We start from the raw sequence: 19549 nt of genomic DNA, 5'->3' as shown, positions 1-19549 counted from the left end.
ATGGATCGATATCTTACCATTTGGAAATTCGCTCTTCATTTCCAACTAAACAATTTATTGAACGACTATTAATGTTTGTCGTTTAAGTGAGAGAAAAGACTATTTTCGTCTAGTCCTGCAGCTCATCAGCTCAGCTTCTGCAATAAGTTTACAGTACCATCCCATGAGTATTGTAACATCAACTAGCTTAAGGATTAAAGTTTCACAGTCTCAAGTGCCACCAAACCCTTTTGGTACCATTCATAGTTTATAACACCATAATTTTTAACATTTCTGTATAATCTTGGTCTGTGCTCATCCACCAAGCGATCCACAGCTCCAATTTCTTTCTCTGGCTCCGGTTCATGGAATAAGGCCACAGATATCCTCAACCTCTCGGAGTTTGTTACTACCCTGTGCATTGGACTTCTGAATATTCCATTACTCATTATCTGCATTGGTTGTTCCATAATATAAAATTAAATACAAGAAAAGCCAATAGAAATCCAGAACTAGAAATTATGAAAAATGTTACGGATGAGGCATATACCTGCATTTGGTCTCCAAGATTGACAACAAGAGCATCAGGGATTACAGGAACTCTTACCCATTTCTCATCTACTAAAATTTGAAGGCCTTCGACTTGTTTATCTTGCAAAAGAATTGTAATGCCCGATCTATCTGTATGAGGTTTGACTCCAAGAACCAAATCAGGTCTCGAACAACTTGGATAGAAGTTAAACCTTGCATGCATTAGTGCTCGTTCCCCAAATTGCCCAGAGAAACTATTCTTTTTCAAGTTCAGCGACCTTGCCATTGCTTTGTACAGAAGATCCATTACAGATTTCATCTTCAAGGAATATTCAATCAAGGTCTCTCTGCAAAAAGAATATTGTATAACTAAAATTGCTAGTTTGAACAACGATTTTGTATATAAGATCAGAAAATCTTAACCTGAAATCAGGTGGGTTTTGTGGCCAAAGTTGTTCCTTCTTTTATCTTCAGGGAACACCCTCAGACTTAGGCGATGAGACCAGTCAAGAACTTGATTTGGTGAAATCACTTCCATACCCTTCACTTTCATTCTCAGACCGACCATACTTCTGCTTCTCTTCCTTTGGGAGTTCGAAAAATTGGCATGCCGTCTCACGTACCTTGTCAAGAAATGAACTTGACATTCCATGTCCTGTTGCCTGAGAGAAATATACTATTTCTTAAAACCCATCAATACTTAATGATCAACGTTAGCCAAAAGGATAGTATTGAAATATAGTAGAATATAAAATGTAAGTTATGTGATTGAGAGTATTTGATATTGGTAATCAATAATTCAAAATTGTCAACATTAGAACTCAACTATGGGCTTTCAATTGATAACATTTACTGTCCATCAACAACATGCTAAACCTAACAATTAAGCCTTAATTGTTATAAAAAGAATGATAATAAATTATCAATATTCAAAATTAGAATTATGATTAAAATATAATAACATGTTTAAGATTACTTTTCCCATATAAATATCAAAACTCTTTGACAATATTTCCTAACCAATCAAAAAATTCTTATGGTTTATCGAGCCTAATAGTATAAAAGTGTCAAAATGATGCAATCGAAGAAAATGAAACCAAGAAAGTAAAAAACCTGGAAGCAGCCGGTCGAGCTAAGAGCTGATCTTAGTGTTTGTAGTGCGTTTTCGACTTCGTTGTTACTACTGTTACCGGAATCCGATAATAAAGAGGAGAAGAGACTGATGTCGATGATTGGAAAAGGAGTCGCCGATGAGGAAGAGAAATTATCAGAAGGTGCAAAAGTGCATCCTTTGACTATGTATTCTGATGTGGCTGCTCAGTGGCCGCTGACATTTCCTGAACATCTTTTTTGGACAGTGATGCCATTTTTTTCACAACAGAGAAGAGAGGCATAAACTATGAATGAGACGAAGACAATAAGCCATCCGACAGGGTCTCTTATAAAATCCTGTGGGTTCGCAAATTAAGGACACTTGTCATTATTTTATATGAAAATACAAACCTTTTTAACAAAATTTCTTTTCCAATATAAAATTATTAATGCAACATAATTAATTATTTAGGATGATCCTTTTCTGGATTGATTGAAACTTGTAAACTGCTAATCTCAAATTATTAAAGCATGAAAAAAGACTGAAATTCAAAATATTAAATTTTATACTCTATCAAGATGAGAGCTAATAAGATATAATCTAATTAGCCTTTTTAAAAACTATTATAAATTTGAAAAAAAAAAATCAGAAGAAAAAATTAAGGATTAAATTTCTATTGTTTTAAGATAAAAGGTTTGATATGTAATATTTTAATTTAACGTGGACCTCAAAGTCTTAATATTGGAGCCTTTCGGCAACTTTTGATGCTTTTGTCTCCCTCTACACTAACCTTTTCTTCAAATGGAAAATTTTTGAAGGAAGAGGATTTTTAAAGCTTATAAATTCCTTATATTATACCACCTCTGTTCCATAATACTTGTCACGTTTAGAATTTCACATCTCTTAAAAAAAAAATTATCTAAGTTACGATAAATTATTAAGTAAATTATTATATTACCCTTAATTTAATACTAATTCTCTAAGAAAATCATTAAATTGAAATAATAATTATTGGTCATATATAAAAAATAAACATGAAAAAAAATATTTATTACTCGTTGAAATTACAAATATGACAAGTATTTTGGAACAAATTATTTTCTCAAATATAATAAGTACTATAAAATAGAGATAGTATATGCACCGCACGCACTTTTTTAAGTTTTAACAATTTGACTTAGAAGTTATGTTTCTAGCCAAGAAATTGAATTTATGTAGTATTGCAAAAACATAATGGGTAATATTGATAGTGGATATTGAAAACCAAACACAACAATTAACAAGTTGATATTGTGTTTTCAAAAATTTAATTTCGTTACTCAAGGGTGGTTTATTCTGGCTGAACTATAAATACTGAATTTTAATTTATTATCTTATTAAACTGAATGATTAAGAATTAATATATAATTATTAGAAATAATTTATCTTTTCATCCGATAAGTTCTATAACTTGAATAGTTCTAAAAAAAAATTTTTTTCGTTTAGTCAAAATTGAAATTGTAAATTCAAATAAATCATTTATTGATTCAGTTCAAACAAACAAACTTATTCGATTGTCATTAAATTAAAACAAACACCTCCTAAACTTTTTCTTTAAGAAGCAAATTCTAATTTGATGGTCACATTTATGGGCAAATAAGTATGCTTTCAATTAATTTGATGTACTTCTGATTACGAAAATTCCAAGCAGATGGTTTTGCTTAACTCAATTAGCCTCATTTATGAAAGAGTTCAAGTAAGTTTTTATAAAGTTAAATATCAAAAAGCTCATGAAACAAACTTTGGACGGTAAACAAGAGGTGAAGACAAACTTATACTCCGTTCGTTTAAAAAAAGATATTTCATCTTTGGCTTGTCTCAAAATATAGTTCACTTTCCTTTCTTGTATTATAATTAATATTTAAATTGTCTATTATACTTTTATTAAATTTTATCTTATTTTCAATAATCTTTATTAATTATTATTTATTATTCAAATATAATAATCGCTTATGTGTTATTTAATATGGACATAATAGGAACTTTTATATGAATAAAATTCTTTAATCATATTTCTTAATCTGTTAGAAAAAATAGAAAGTGGATATTTTTTGGAATGGAGGGAGTATGAAGTAATTAATTTTAAAATATGCTTGACATTACTATTTGAGCTATGGTTGGAAAAATCAATATATGAAAAATATTAGTTAATGGTCACTAAAATTTATAATAAATTTCACATGTTTTATTCATAAAAGTTTCATAACAATATTAATGTGCACTCCAAAAATATTTTTTCGAATAACATCTAAAATTTTTCGAACTGTTATTACGAGAATATCATAATAATGGGTATTGTAGGTCCGATCCACCAAAGCCCAACCCGTTATGGTATTCGTTTTTAGTTTTTAGTTACGTGTCGACTAACGATCTTAGAGAACCAAAAGCTTCTCCATCTATAAACCAGAGCCACAAGCAAGCTTTTCCGTGGACACCTCCAGGCCGTGGAAACTTTCCCATGGCGTTTCTCCTTTCATTTGTCAAATTAGTCCAAACTATTTTGTCCCCTTTATTTTCACTCCTTTATTCCTGAAAAAAAAGCCTGCTATCTTTCTTGAACAGATGGCAAAATTTACTCTTAAAGCAGAGAACTTTTGTTTTCTCTCTCACAGCACCAACACAAACACCTCATTCTTCAACAATTCCTACGTAAAGCACCGAAACTTGCATTTAATTCCCTCTAGCCGAAGATTGAAGTTCAGGGTTTTGTGTAGCGTGAAAGAAAAGGAGAATGTTAAAGAAAGCGACAGGGTGCCCGAAGTTCTTACTGGATTGCGAGTGGATGGATTGGATACAGATACTGAGACTCAATCGAGGTCTACAGAACTGGGTTTTGATTGGAATTGGTCGCAATGGAAGAATATTCCTCAAAGATATAAACTTATTGGCACTACTTCACTTGCCTTTGTTATATGTAATATGGATAAGGTAATTCTTTGTTATCTTCTGTTAGACAATTCAAAGAAAAGTTCATTTATATTTATGTTAAGGAGTGATGGGTGTGGCCTTAATATGATATGAGCAACTTCTGACTGCCTTCAATGGTTATTCAAGTCAAGTTGAAAGGGAAAAGCTTATCAATTTCGTTTGTGTATCTGGACAAAGAGTAAAGAAGTGAAGTAGTGTTCATTAGGTAGCGATTCGGTTGTTTAATTTTTCGGACTAAATTATTCTTTTTTAATTCATTTACTAAATTGGGCAGGTAAACTTGAGTATTGCAATTATTCCAATGTCTCATCAGTTTGGGTGGAATGCATCAGTCGCTGGGCTAGTGCAGTCATCCTTCTTCTGGGGGTACGCGCTGAGTCAATTACCAGGTGGTTGGCTATCTAAGATATTTGGTGGCAGGTTAGTTGATGATGGCTTTTAATATTTGTACAGTATTTCACTTTTTACGTATTAAAATTTATTACAGAAATTTATTGGCAACATTTGTTTGTAAGATTATATCTTCTCCCCCAAAAGAAAAGATGCTGTTACACGATGATTGGATATTCATATATGCACAGCTCGTATATGTGCCAGATGCTCAATTCCCTGGAAACTCGATTCTTTCTATTTGTGCTGTCCATATATCTTTCTAGCTACACGAGGGCTCTTCTACTGTATCTGAGCTACATTGATTAGTAATATTTTTCTCAATGCAATATGCCTTAACACTTGTATAGTGTGGGCCACTAACTGAACGAATAGACAAAGCAGGATGCAGTTCAAAAACTAAGAAGCAACACTTTGCATGAAGCTATCTATCAACTATAATTTTGGCTTTCAGTTTCATTATGCGAATGCATTTTCTCCAATGGGTATCATCAAGAAGTACCTTTGATTGACCCTCAAGTTTTTTTCCTTGCTTCATTTTGCCTTATCTTTGAAAATAAAGTCAAAGAAATAGGCTAGCCTTTAAAACAAATCGTAACTTAATGGACCATATTTAACTAATCTAATTTTGATATCAGGAGAGAGACAAAATCCTAAAATTCTATCTTTAAGTTTAATGAAAGCTAGCTTTCTAGAAATGTACCACTAATTTTTTACCTTTGTTCTTGATTTTGTCATATGTATGATATGTTACCCATTTTTCTTATCATCATTTTTTCATTTTGCAGTAAAGTTCTTCAGATTGGGGTATTGTCTTGGTCCGTGGCGACAGCACTTGTTCCTTTGCTGGCCGGATTTATGCCTGGACTTATCTTGTCAAGGATTTTGGTATTATAAATTATCTGAAGCTCCTATTCACATTCAAATTTACATCCATCCTTGTGCAAATTTATATCTTCTGTCCATTTCCATTCTCAATTTCTTATGCTTCAACATGATGCTTTGGTTCTGTTTCTCTCTTATATTTCTTTATAATATCCTTGATTTTTTTATTTTTTATTTTTATTTTTTTTTGGTCTTCAAAACTAGGTTGGAATAGGAGAAGGTGTTTCTCCATCCGCTGCGACTGATCTTATTGCCAGGCATGTATGACAACCTTTTTGATGATAGACATATAAAAGTATTAAATGCAGCACTTGGCCAAAATTTATCCTTCACCGTATGTTTTTTCTGTTAGACCTTTTTTTTTTGGTGTTGATGCTAATATCTAGATTGCATACCTTTTAATTTTCCCTTTGCAAAAATATATGAACTGCTAATTTCATGGGAAGTGGAGAAATTTATTGAATCCAGAAAAATAAATTATATTATCTTAGTAGAGAGTTGCTGGGTTAGTTAGATGGCTTTTTCAGTCTATAGGCAAGTGATGTATCACTAGTGTGCACTGACTTGGGTATTAGCTTTCACTGCTCAAATCATCGAGTCTATTTGAAGTTAAATAGAGCATCCTGTTCATATCTTGTTCATTTTGTTCTCTACTACCAAATCTGTGTTTATTGATTCTTTATCATTAATTTTCCTTTGTATATCATTTGTTTTTGTCTAATTTAATGGAACACTGCTTAATGAAGAATAATATTCCAGCCTTCACTGATTTTATACTGTTGATGTTTATTTTTGCTACTTGCATAATATGTAATTTTTATGCTGTTTAATGCTTTGTCCAATCTTCATGAAGAGCTCATCAAGTTCTTTTTTCTTTTAACTGAGTTGCTTTTCATACATGCAGGTCAATACCTTTGGAAGAGCGCTCAAGGGCTGTAGCATTTGTATTTGGCGGACTAAGTGTAGGAAGTGTTACAGGGTATTTTCTGTTGAATTTTTTCTTTTATAGGAACTCATGTTATTGTTGAAGATACTGACCATGATTTGGTTTGTCAAATAAATTTTAACTGCAGACTTTATCAAGTTGAATATCCAATCCCATTGACAATTGAGACTATCAGCGAAGAAGAGGAACTAACAATTATAATGTTCTGCATCCTGTGTTATTCAGAAAATTTAGCGTCTTCAGATAGCCAAATTTCATTTAAATCTCTAGGATACTTGTACATGCATGGTAGCATATTTGTGTATCCTTCTTTAATTTATCAATTCACTATTTTGTCACCATTAGGGCTTTCTGAGGAAGTTGTTTCTTCTATTATTTTACATGGGTCAAACCTATGTACTCACTCAGAAACTTGTTTATCTGCTAATACTTATTTGATGTCACCCGTATTAACAAATAATATAAGTAAAACCCCAAATGGTGTTAGGTTTGCCTGGACAAAATTTTGATGTGTGTACTTTCATTGAGTTGAAAAACATATCAGATTTCATTTGCTAGTCTTTTCTAACATTAGCAAGAATATTAATGCAGGCTTCTTTTCGCTCCTCCGCTCATTCAAAATGTTGGTTGGGAATCTGTGTTTTATACTTTCGGCCTTCTCGGGATAGCTTGGCAAGTATCTGTCATGAAATTCACAAATTCTTGCGCTTATTTGTATTGCTCAGAGTAAAATATTTCTACCTATATGTATTATGCAAACTGATACTTCTTCCAGCGTAAAACAATCATATTTTTCTATAATTTCTGCTTTGGAAATATTATCAAATAATGCTTTTCTTGGTTGATTTTATTTTGTTTACTCATTCATTTTTTTTATTTATGTTGCTAATGTGAAAAGTTGACTGAGTTCACCTCTCTACTTTTGACACCACCAAAAACTATGAAGGTTTTTGACATTTCAGTTTCTTCAAGAGAATCAAGATTCACATGCAGCTGTGACCACATCAAGTGAGTGCTTAACCCCTATTTCCTTCTGTTATTATTTGTTTGAAAAATGAAGCTATTTTCTTTTTTCCCAATTGTCATATAGAATATAGATTGTGAAAAGTTGACTCGTTAACTGGAACTAGATCAAGATCCTGTCTGTTTTTTCTTTTTTATTTTTTTTTTATTTTTTTCCATTGATCTCTGGTGGAACTGTTTTTTAGCTAGTCCTACTGAATGCCAAATGTGTTCTCTCACTTGCACTTCTCTAGAAAGGCTCAAACCTTGGGTGCTTCAGGAAGTGTCATCTTTTTCTTTAAGCCCCTCCCATATGTAGAGGGATAACATTTCCTAATGTACCTAACAGGGCCCCAGTCTATGTATTTGGGAAAATCATGGAATAGTTCTCTTGCAAAATTGGGTGGCTCACTGAAGGTATGATGCTGTGATCTGTTTCCTTCTTTTCTCAATATTACTTTTGAGTGCTGAAAGTGTTTGAAACTGTGATTGTTTTGATTCATTCACTAGAGTGTATGTGAAATGCAGCCAAAATTCGTGGCCATAAGCTCATAGTCCATGTGTGAATGTTGATGTCATTTTAAGTACCTCAAATCAGCCAGAACTTATTTTATCATTGTTTGGAGTAGCTCCCTATAAAAAATGATGATCAGACGTGAGATTTGGTAATGTAGCCAATTCAAAAGACCCAATATCATGGTACCCAAATCATGTAAGTTGGATTCTTCTAGGACTTTTGAGGGTTTAGGCATATGTTGAGCCTTTTGGCTTTGGGTTTGAGACTATTTGCCCCTACTACACTCCTTTCTTTGATTTATGCCTTGTTTACCAAGTGAAATCAAGTTCAAATACATGCTGTAAGGGTTTTGAAGGATTAGATTGAAGAAAGAGTGAAAATTGTGGCTGGAAAAGTTGGAGGAGAGTTATTGGTGTTGGACCTGGCAGAAAAAGAATATGCCCTTTTTTATACAGGTAACAGCAGTTACGGTCATCTTTCTACTGTAAAAGTTGATATGGTCATTACTACTGCTCAAAATTTGAGTGTTAGATATAGAATGTAATAGTGTAGAAACCTTCAAAATCATTTATGCATCTTAAAGGCCTTCATTTGGACAACTTCTCTTGAGGCTTGGACATTGGAACTGGCTTATTTTTATTCATCCTTCCAATGCTGTATGACATCCTTACACTATCAGCTTTTTTTTTTTTTTTTTTTCCTTATCATTCTTAATCTTTTGCTTTTTAGGTCAGAGCTCTGTCTTGTATAACTAGGTATCATGTGTTTGGTTCTTTATATATGTACAGGAAAAAAAAATTAGTAACTTAGGTTTTATCATCATAAAAGAGAACTTTGCTCAGAGCTAGGTTCTACAATATGCAAAATATCTTCACATCGCCATATTGTCAGAGTATTAGGAAAAGATTTTCCTTAATAGAATCCCTTTGTTGGACTTGATATCGGCACTGCAGTGCTCATAAAGGGTAGGATAACAACATGACAAAAAGCTCCCATCATGCATAACTTTCTAAGTAATTTGCCTCTTCCAAATCTCTCAATGAATTGCCAAACTGGGTTCTTTTATTTCACTGCTGAAACCTAAGAACATATGGAGTTATAATTGATTGTGGGCTGAGTGCTTTTCTAATACTCCTAATATGGGAGGGAAAGAAATTTTGAAGGGCTTGTTTTGCATCTAAAGTCAGACTATATCTTCATTAGAGACGGGTACTTTGTTTTTATGCAGACTACCTGATTAGCCCAATGCTTTCTGTCATGCAATTGATTGACTGCATGACCTATGGGTATAGCCAAATATAATGAACTTAAGGTTGAACTCTGAGAGATTTATTGACCGAAAGAGACATGGATCGGTGAAATGCCATTTGATAACGTATTCTTGACTTGTTGAATAAATTCATTTCTCAGTTTTTCTACTGGATCTGAACTTTTGTAGACTGGGCATTATGTATGATATTTCTTTTAATGCTTTTGGAATGTAATGGAATTTTTCTTAGTGTTCATCACATTTCTTACCAGCTTTGTTAGGACAGGAGGTACCATGGAGGGCATTTTTGCGGAATCAAGCTGTGTGGGCAATGATATATGCCCATTTTTGTGGAAGCTGGGGTCATTATACTTGTTTATCTTGGCTTCCTTCTTATTTTAGGTAATTAATTTTAAAAGAGTACATTAAATTCTAAATTGCCTTCCCTCAAGTTGACAGCTGCACTTGCCTATAATATTAACCTAATGCTGGTTCTCTTGAAAAGTTTAGATTTTGAAGGTTTTTCCCCCAAAATCACTGAATTGTCAGATCATCGTTAATACTAATTTTTTAGCATCGCTGTCTATGCTTCAGTTTCCTTAATATAATCCTGTAATCTCATGGAAAGTTAATATTCAATCAACTTGCCATGCAGTGAGGAGCTGAACTTAAATTTGACAGAAGCTGCATGGGTAAGTCTAAACATATATTATTGTCTCCTTGTTGTGCGTGTTAGGAAGAATGGTGTTTGCCTTAATGTTTGACGTACATTATATATGAAGTTTGAATCATGGTCTCAAAACTAGCCAGGAGAAAGTTACTTTTCAGGTGCAAGAAATACCATGATTAAACATATGTATATAAGTTGATATTAGCTTCATGCATCATGTAATTGAGATGTCTTTTAAATCTAAATTTTCCATCTGTTGCATCTTTGATGTCAAAAATGTTAAAAAGACAAAACGAATGATGTTCTGCATTCTGCTTAGAACAAAATCTTAAGCATTGATTAGCTTACCGATGATTCAAAGGCAAAATTGTTGGTAAATTATACCTGAAAGAATGAGGAAGAGAATTTAACCATTTGAAAAGAAACAGGTAGTATTCTTGGTTATTTAATTAATGCGATATATTGATACATTTGAGATCTAGAAAACCTCAATTTTATTGTGTTATCAACTAATTATTGAGGCAAATCTGTTTAGCTATTTCCTTGGTGACTTGGAGGCACAACATGTGATATTAACAAAGCACTGGAGTAACTATGAGTGTGGAATTTTATGTTTAGATTTTATAACCTAATCCTCTGCCCATAAATTTGAAGAAGCTGTTCCTTTTCCATGTCTGAACATGGCATGATCAAAAATACTTTTATCCCATCTGAACTTTTTTAAGATTTTTGTTCCAATAAAGCATCTTTTGATCATTTCAGGTATCAATTCTTCCTCCTTTGGCTTCAATTTTTGTGACTAGCATCGCTTCACAGTTAGCCGACAACTTAATTGCCAATGGAGTTGAAACCACTACGGTATGGAAAGACATTGAAAGTTAGTTGTATCTTCCTCTAACCATGATCTTGTCAGGATCTGTCTAATATACATTAAATCAGCTATAGCTTTTGGAACTTGCAATCACCTCACTTCTATTTATGTCTGCTTTTCTTTTGATTTTTCTGACATTTTCTTGTAGGTGCGAAAGATTTGTCAGACAATTGCCTTTTTGTCTCCTGCCATTTGCATGACTCTCTCCTCTGTAGATCTAGGACTGCCACCCTGGGAAATTGTCGGAATTCTAACTGGTGGCTTGGCCCTCTCAAGCTTTGCTTTGTCTGGTAGTAAACCACCTAAAGAAATATTTTGATTTAGAAAACATTAAAACGATTGACTAAATTCTTACAGGTTCTACAGCTTATTTTGTAGGCTTGACTTCTAATTTCATATCTTCCGTTTTGTTCAGGACTATACTGTACACATCAAGATATGTCTCCTGAATATGCAAGTATATTGTTGGTATGCAAGCTTGCAAACACTAAATTATAGTAGCATAATATTAAGGATCGGTTTTAAAGGTTGTGAGTTAGCTGTTGCTGGCCAACGATTAAATCACATTATTGTGTCTACACTGATATCAATTTCAGCTCTAGTCTCTAGGGCCAACCTATATTATTTAACGACTAGTCAACTCTTCTAATGCTTTCCACCAAGTTAAAGTTTTCACTTGAATGCCAAAGAAAGATATCTTCTTGCAGATTAATTTGAGAAGTGAGAAGTTTTTCTTTGAATTTTTGTTTGACTCAGGGCATTACAAACACTGTTGGAGCAATACCTGGAATCATTGGTGTTGCGTTGACCGGTTATCTTCTTGATACAACCCATTCGTGGAGTGTAAGTTTTTGAATATTTTATCAGCAATCCTATCATTCACTTTTATCCTATATTATTAATTTCCGCTCCCGCATTTGTATCATGCAGATATCATTGTTTGCACCATCAATCTTCTTCTATTTGACCGGTACGATCGTATGGTTGGCATTTGCAAGCAGTAAGCCTCAAAACTTTTCCAACACAGATTGACTTGGATCCTGAGTTTAGCTTGTTTTCTTTGCAATCAAACTGGAGAAAGCAGCATTCAGGATGTTACTAATTTTATTTCTTCCACTACTTTTGGTGGAAACTGACCACAACCCTCACTAACTAGCCTTGTTTTGTAAATCTACATATATATACCCAAAAAAGAGAAAAAGGAAATCCTTGAACCTGATTCCACATGTATTTTTATCGCAATTCCATTTGTATTTGATAGATAGGTTTTTACATAGTTTTTTGATTAAGTGGTGATAGTTGGCCAGCAAAAAATATGTATGAAACATGATAATGACCTGTTGTGCATTATATTAGAAAGAACTTGCATGAAGTTTCAATAAGGAATGAAAGTTATATTTGCTTATATTTATGTCTTGTTGGATCAATTACTATTCCATTTGGTGCCATGTAATCTTAAGGTGAATGTTACTGTTTAATTTAATGTGTATGACTTATTTAATACTCGAGAAAAAATTCTTATAAATTATCTATAACTACAAAAAAAGAATAAGAAATTAGAGGAAAGCTAGCAAATAGAAGTGTTTAATAACTGTAATTTTATATGTTTAAGTGTTTTGAATCAAAATAAAAATTGAGGCATTACAGTTTTTCACAAATGGTACAAGGGTGAATTTATATATTTGGCTATTTTATCCAATAATATTCATTACATCTAAGTATGAGTCGAAAATTATATATCTACAAAAAATATATATATATATATATCTACAAAAAAACAAAAAAAAACACATTTGCAAACAGGTATAATTGCTTAATGATTGGTTAATTACTTCAATAGTATTCTTCACCAAGAAAAAAGAATGTGACATCTTCAGGTATTCTCTATTTTATTGGATCAATCAAATCACTATAAGGAACCAATTTCAGTTCCAACCTAATACTACCTACCTGCAAGCTGGAATATCATATGGCAAGTTAGCAAATACAATAGAGAAAGGTGCAACAATTATTGGAGTTGATGAATTTACATTTATAGGCTCCAAGATAGGTATGTCCCCAGATGAATTTACAGTTAAAGTCTTCCCATTAAGTAGCATTGTTTGGCTGTGTAAATCTCTATCTTTTGCTGTCAAATGGTATTCCTCTCTAGTGCTACTTGCAGAACCTTCATGCATTTGAATGATTCTTGTTTTATGAGATCTGTGAGGTCTGAAGGATCGGTGAGATCTGAAGGATCTGTGATGCCAGTGTTTCTGATGCAATTTCTCTGTACCGTTGAATGCGACGTTCACTTGGACAGTAGTGCTGTTATCTAGGTTGATTAGCAGTAATGTGATTCCTTTCTGCAAATCATAAATTTAATTAGATACTAACTATTTCTATTGCTTACTGTGATAATTGCAGAATGCAATTAACTTACGGATTCTTTTGTACAGTGAGCATAAGCACGTATCTTTTTGGTCCCAGAAAAGTTTGCCAATAAAACATTTCTTCCCATCAACCGGTGCCAAAGAAGAGCACTGCAGTACAGAAAGCAAAGTATGCAACATTGGAAAATTTATTTGGCATTAAATCTTTGTCAGAGAAAAACATTTTACATGTTGGAAAACAAGATAGACTCGAGAGTATGGTCTAGTTGTTCGAAATTTTTATGACCAGAACACATGAAATTTATCTTAGAAACAAACTTTAATAACCTCCAAAACATTTTCAGCATGATCCAAACAGTGGTACCAAACAGATCCTCGGCGTTTTCAGGATCTCAGAAGATTCATTCTGATATTTCAGTGTGGGAAATGAGAACTAAAAGATTCATGCTTTGTTTCATGGTCTGACTAAGGATCAGTCAAGCAATGTAGTTTAATCAAGCTCTATTATGCATAACTATTGCTCGTAGTTCTAATATGATAACCACTCAAGTATTTTACCTTTCTCTTCCTTCCTTTGGCGCAGCTCAAGCTCATAAAAATTTTAGTCACAATGAGAAGATAAAACTACAGTACTTTGATTTCTACCCTAGTAACCAATCATTTTTGGAACTGACTCGTCATCTTTGACTTTGAGGCGTTGTTTACAATCTGTTGGAATAATACTTTATTGGATTACCTGTAATAGTCTGGATTTGGTACAAAAGTAGCTGTGTTGAGTAAACCATAATTTCCACCAATCAATGACTGTCTGCAGTATGTTTTTGTATCAAAAGTTGATGCCATAGCAAGCTGATCCAGGTACCTGTTCAACGCAAGTACACTTAAGTCCACAATAAAAAGCTGCAGATTTTCAAGATAAATCTTTTCCTAAATAACTTGGACAAGAAAACAAAAAGAATAACAAATTTGATCTAATATACCAGAAACTATAGACAAAAGCATTGGAAACATGGTTACGGCCACTGTTGTAAGCCCCTCCTGCCTCACCAACCCATGCAATTGCTGATGTTGCAGAACTCTTGAGGGTATTTTGGAGCCCATTAAAGGTATTAGCCTCACCATCAAGATAAGAAGGATTAAGGATCTTTTCAACAAGATGTTCATCAACTCCTATATGTTAAGAAAAACGAAATGAAATAAAATTATCAGATCAGGTTGAACATTCGAATTTTCAAGCTACAAAAGTTAATTCAGTCTCCAATTAAAGATACCTGGACCAAGATTGTAAATGTGGTGGGTGATCACATCAATAGAATTTCTTGTTTTATCAATGAACTCTTTGAACCAATTTGCATCAAAGAATCCTCCAGGTGCTATGATTAGAGGCTTAGGTTTGATATCACTATAAATTTTTTGCACTATCTTATACATAGAGATCGTATCAGAAGCATATTGATTAGCTGCTATTCTTGTTCCAACTCCACTTCCACTTAATTCATTCCCTGACCAATAGAGAAAATGTATTGGTGATCTTATTAAATAAAAAACAACCGTGAATTTTGACAACAATTGAATATGTCCTTACCAAGCTCCCAACCATGAATAGAATAGTTCTTTTTGACAGTATAACTTATAAAAGATTCAGCATTAGTATAGTCCCAAGCCCCTGCTGCAGAACCATCAGGTTGTATGGACCGCCCGGCAAGAGCATTTAATCCAAATATAATTTTAGCCCTAAGAGGGAAACAAAGGTGGTTTAATTACTAGAAAATATAACAAAAAAATGAATTGAGAAAATAAAGGAGATTTTTTTTTGTTATTATTATTACCCTGATTTCTTGAAAAAGGCATTTAATTCATCCCATCTATACATGGGTAAGCAGCCTTGAGTGAAACCAAACATCTCAGAAGTACTTTTAACAAATTGCTTACAGGGTTCTTGGTTATCTTCAGTGTCATATATGACCTTATCTTGCAAAGTGCCTCCTAATCTGATCTTCAATGGTGAAAAAGCTGAAATATTATCCAAAAAATCAAATGTAGCTCATGCCCATAAAGAATCAGAAACAATGAAGAAATACATTAAAGAAAGTTCTTAGATTTAAAATACCCTTACCCTTTATTGCATTTAATAAGATATTATTATTAAGATCCTGCATTAGAGGAGAATGAAATAATTTCAGAAGGGCAATACATAATTCATCAACTATTTCCCAAAATAATGAACATTACAATGTCAAAAGAAACCAAATGACATTATTAAAGAGGGAACAAGAAAGAAAGTGAAGAATCCTAATTAGATATTTAAAAGAAGCTTAGAGAACAGAAATGCAGCTAAAATGAAAACACAAACCAGATTAATAAGAGAAGCATGGTCCCAACTGCATGTTCCATAATCACACTTCTCAGGAGGCCACCAATCTAAAGTGGCACAAATGAAATCTTCATCAATTTTTCCAATGGAAGTTCTTCCATTTATAAAAACAGTCCCTTCTACTACACTACCATCTCCAGCCACTACAGTTTGAGAAATTACAAAAACAAAGCTGTAACTAAAGAGTGACACCACAAAACACAACCCTTTCAGCCAAATCTGAAAACCCATATCTGCAAACAACTGGTGAGTTCAAGATCTGAGTCTTTCTCTATAAATGGGTAAGGTGGCCATGAAAGTGCAGAGGAAGGGTGCTATTAGAAGCTAGAGGCCCACTGCCCATAGAATATAATAGGAGAAAGAGATAAAGATTTGGACTTTAAAGAGTGCATATTTAAAACTTACAATTTAGGCATAAAATTAATTACGGAAAAACGTAACATTTAACAAAATGGTAAGATTAGCCGAAAGTTCATGACTTTGTATTGTATAATTAGCAAATATAATCAAGTTGAAAGTGAAAAAATTCAATTGGAATTTTTCTTCCGGTTGGTATTTGGAAGCTTGCAGCAGCAGGTTAGGATAATAATGCGAGGTTTGTTTGCAGGTGGGCCATGGCTTGCTTTCCTTCAAGAAAGCAACAAGTTGCCAACCTTCCAAATCTTGGAGATGGCTCTCGGTGCCTTACTTTATTTCACGTGTAAACTTTGGTTGATATACACTTTTGAGGTGTAAAATTTTTTATTCTTTTTGCAAATATATAACATATTATTAATAAAATATTTAGATTTGTATAAATATCAATTTTGATCTTTATTATTTTAAATTTAATGATTTGTCTCTAAAAGTTTTCAAATTAATCATTAATTATAAAATCGTAATTATTTTTATACTTTTAGACTCCACTGTTCTAAATTATATCATAATTCGTATGTTCAAAATTTTATTTCATAGTTATTTTAATATCTAAATAGTAGGAAAATAATAAAAATAATTTTTAATTATGCTCATACAAGTAATAACCAATTAACCTTATGTTAGCATTATAAACAAGCCAAGTCGTCTGAGATTCTACTTGAGCTTAACTCAATTGATATTCTTGAAATTGAACTTAATTTCAAGTTAAAAAAAATCATCGGTTCATTTCTATTTTGTAATTAAAATAAAATCATAGCTCATTTATAAGTTTAAATTTCGTTTATTTATTATACGAATTTAATAAATAGATATGAGTTCGACTTATTAAGTTTATTAAATAAGATAAAATAAATTTTATTTCAGTCAAAGTTTGAACTAATTATATATATTCTAAAGCAAGGGTAGTTGCACTGTTCATCATTGGCCGTCCCCTTTACTTGAGCATTTCATATACTTTTTGATGTTAGCAAAATGCAAATGTATGGTTTAGAATAGTGATGTAGGTGTTATTTGTGAACCAAGGCTATGGGTTCAAGTGTTGTATACGTGTTTTTTTTTTTTTTTTTTTTTTTTTACCATATTTGTCCAAAGTGTCAGCCACAGGCCATGCAAATTTATTAGGAAAGACATGTGAAATTTTTCTCGATTTCTTTTATGTTTCTTCTTTTTCACTTTCTTTTTTTTTTTTTCTCTGTTTCTTTTCTTCTTTCTTTCTTCTGAGTGTCTGCCACTCTTTCTTTTCTTTTTCCTTCTTTTTTCTTTCTCTATTTCCTTTCTTTTTTCTCTTTCTCGCTTTCTTTTTTCTTTCTCCTCAGAAAAATTTATCCCAGTTTACAAGTATACTGGATTATGAGAAAGGCACAATATAAATTTAAAAAAATATTTAAAAAATCTTTGAGGCTACGAGATGGGTCCCAAGGCTTGATAGTGAAGATTTTCCAATAAGTTAATGTGACAACAACTCCTATGATTGTACTTCTGGGTTTCGAAGGCCAATCACCACATTACCATTTTCTTCCCGAAGGTACTATATATATATATATATATATATATATAACGTAAGTGTCAAAAGTCAAGACAAGCATAAATACAAAGATTACGAAATAGTCATACAAAGGTATTTTGTGATGCTAAGCCTTACCATAACCTGGCTGAGTCACAACAATCAACCCACAAGTCCACAACAACCCTATGTTACTATTGTGTATAAAAGGGGTTATAACTAATTATTTATGCGGCAGTCGCTGGTTCTATTTGGTAGTTATTTATAGCCACTGTTCGATTCCATAATCTTGATTTCATAATTTTTTCATAAATTCGATCTGATCGCCTTCGAATTTCTTCTTTCTATCAAATGGAAATTTGTGTTCTTACTGTATCAAATAACAAAATATCATAAACAACATCACAGTCTTAATAGGTATACATTACTATTACGCTAAATCTATAAATATACTCATCCTTATTATCTGTGGGATTGTATGATATCCGGTAAAGACAACCAAAACAAGACCTAATCCATCAAATTCAAGGTTAGTTAAGTCTAAACCTAACTCCTTTCTTATTTGGAAATCATTATATCTTCAAGCTGTTACCCACTACATTATCACTATCTATATGTAATCCCTCAATAGAAGGAAAATGGCTGCACTTTATAGGATAAATATCTCCCAATCTCAAGGTTATTACCTCTTTCTTTTGACCAAAAAGGGAAAGCCTGCAAATAATTAAAGCATAAATCCAACATCGATATTTGTATATACACTCCATTTGTCCCATAAAAATAAATACATCTACTTTGAATTTTATATAAATTTAAAAAATATAGTTAATATATTTACTTATTATTTGACTAATTAATGTTGTTCTTATAATATTTTTATTAAATTTCTAAATTAAAAATAAAAATTTCAGGTTTTTATTTTGAGAAGAAATCAAATTTGAAATTTCATTAAAAGGAAACTATATATAAATATGAGATACAGATCAAGATATTCCTATATTTTTTTATATAAAAAGTCTAATAATAGATAAAAAAAATACAATTTTAATTTAATTAACGATAATAATAATTATTATTATTATTTACTTATTACATTACATTTCATAACGATTCAATAAACGTAACATAATGTAATAAAACAGTTTTGTTTTATAGCTATCAAACAAAGTTTTCCTTATCATATCTAGGCATATTCCAATGGAGTATATAAGTTTTCTACTTTCTTACTCTAAAATATATATATATATATAGAAAGAAAGAAACAGTTTTGTTTACTTTGTATCAAAAGTTTTGATTATGAATCATGATTAATACTTTAGAATTTTGGATGGAAGCTTTGCGTAAACTCATCTATTCATTCCTTGGCCGGCCTAAGAAAGTATACATGATGTTTGATTCAAGGAAAGAACCTTTCAATCTAATGTCTCCGTCTAATCCCAGTCACAAATTATCATGCAAGACAGATTAGGGCTTCTGATAAATTGTAAAAGAAAGGCGGATTTTTGGAGTTCATAATCGGAACGATCGTTAACCTAATATTTGTCCCTTTCATTAATTTTATTTTTTTATTAGAGGAATTTAAACCTAATTTTTTATAGTCACAAGATTTAATGATATCAAAAGACCTTATCTTTATCCAAGATAGCTTGGTCTAGTGGTTGAAGTGATCTCATGATCGAGTTGTGGAGTTAGCCATCTTGGGAGGATTTAACATAATTGCTCCTTAGTCGAAATAGATTAGTCTCTCATCTAACCATGAAACGGGAGGTGAGAGAATAACCT

The 19549-nt window shown here is 32.3% G+C and overlaps 2 protein-coding genes and 1 pseudogene across 3 annotated transcripts; 1 reads left to right on the top strand and 2 right to left on the bottom strand.

The window, feature by feature from the left end:
- Window positions 1-34: 34 nt before the first annotated feature.
- LOC105641255 (jasmonate-induced oxygenase 4-like) lies at window positions 35-1906 on the bottom strand (annotated as a pseudogene). The gene is made up of 4 exons (XR_016322038.1): window positions 1624-1906; window positions 934-1172; window positions 530-857; window positions 35-431 (listed from the first exon to the last, which is right to left on the bottom strand). The product of XR_016322038.1 is annotated as a jasmonate-induced oxygenase 4-like (transcript).
- Window positions 1907-4022: 2116 nt separating this feature from the next.
- PHT4;5 (phosphate transporter 4;5) lies at window positions 4023-12505 on the top strand. Its single transcript, XM_037638760.2, has 15 exons — window positions 4023-4570; window positions 4845-4990; window positions 5749-5848; window positions 6050-6102; window positions 6750-6824; window positions 7383-7463; window positions 7738-7799; window positions 8143-8210; window positions 9846-9961; window positions 10215-10251; window positions 10992-11087; window positions 11249-11390; window positions 11516-11568; window positions 11857-11943; window positions 12031-12505. Exons 1-15 carry the CDS (start codon window positions 4205-4207, stop codon window positions 12130-12132), a joined length of 1584 nt encoding a protein of 527 aa, XP_037494688.2. The 5' UTR covers window positions 4023-4204; the 3' UTR covers window positions 12133-12505.
- A 401-nt stretch (window positions 12506-12906) lies between these two features.
- On the bottom strand, window positions 12907-16370 carry GUS3 (glucuronidase 3). The gene is made up of 9 exons (XM_012225755.4): window positions 15826-16370; window positions 15589-15625; window positions 15302-15485; window positions 15058-15206; window positions 14744-14974; window positions 14453-14642; window positions 14209-14334; window positions 13523-13622; window positions 12907-13445 (listed from the first exon to the last, which is right to left on the bottom strand). The coding sequence occupies exons 1-9, from the start codon at window positions 16075-16077 to the stop codon at window positions 13047-13049; spliced, it is 1668 nt and encodes a 555-aa protein (XP_012081145.1). The 5' UTR covers window positions 16078-16370; the 3' UTR covers window positions 12907-13046.
- Window positions 16371-19549: the final 3179 nt, after the last annotated feature.

Source organism: Jatropha curcas, chromosome 8, assembly GCF_041381405.1.
Source record: "Jatropha curcas cultivar XTBG-Jc1 chromosome 8, XTBG_Jcur_1.0, whole genome shotgun sequence".
NCBI lineage: Eukaryota > Viridiplantae > Streptophyta > Magnoliopsida > Malpighiales > Euphorbiaceae > Jatropha > Jatropha curcas.
The sequence above is the reverse complement of the archived record's forward strand: the minus strand, read 5'-3'. Positions and strand labels throughout refer to the sequence as shown.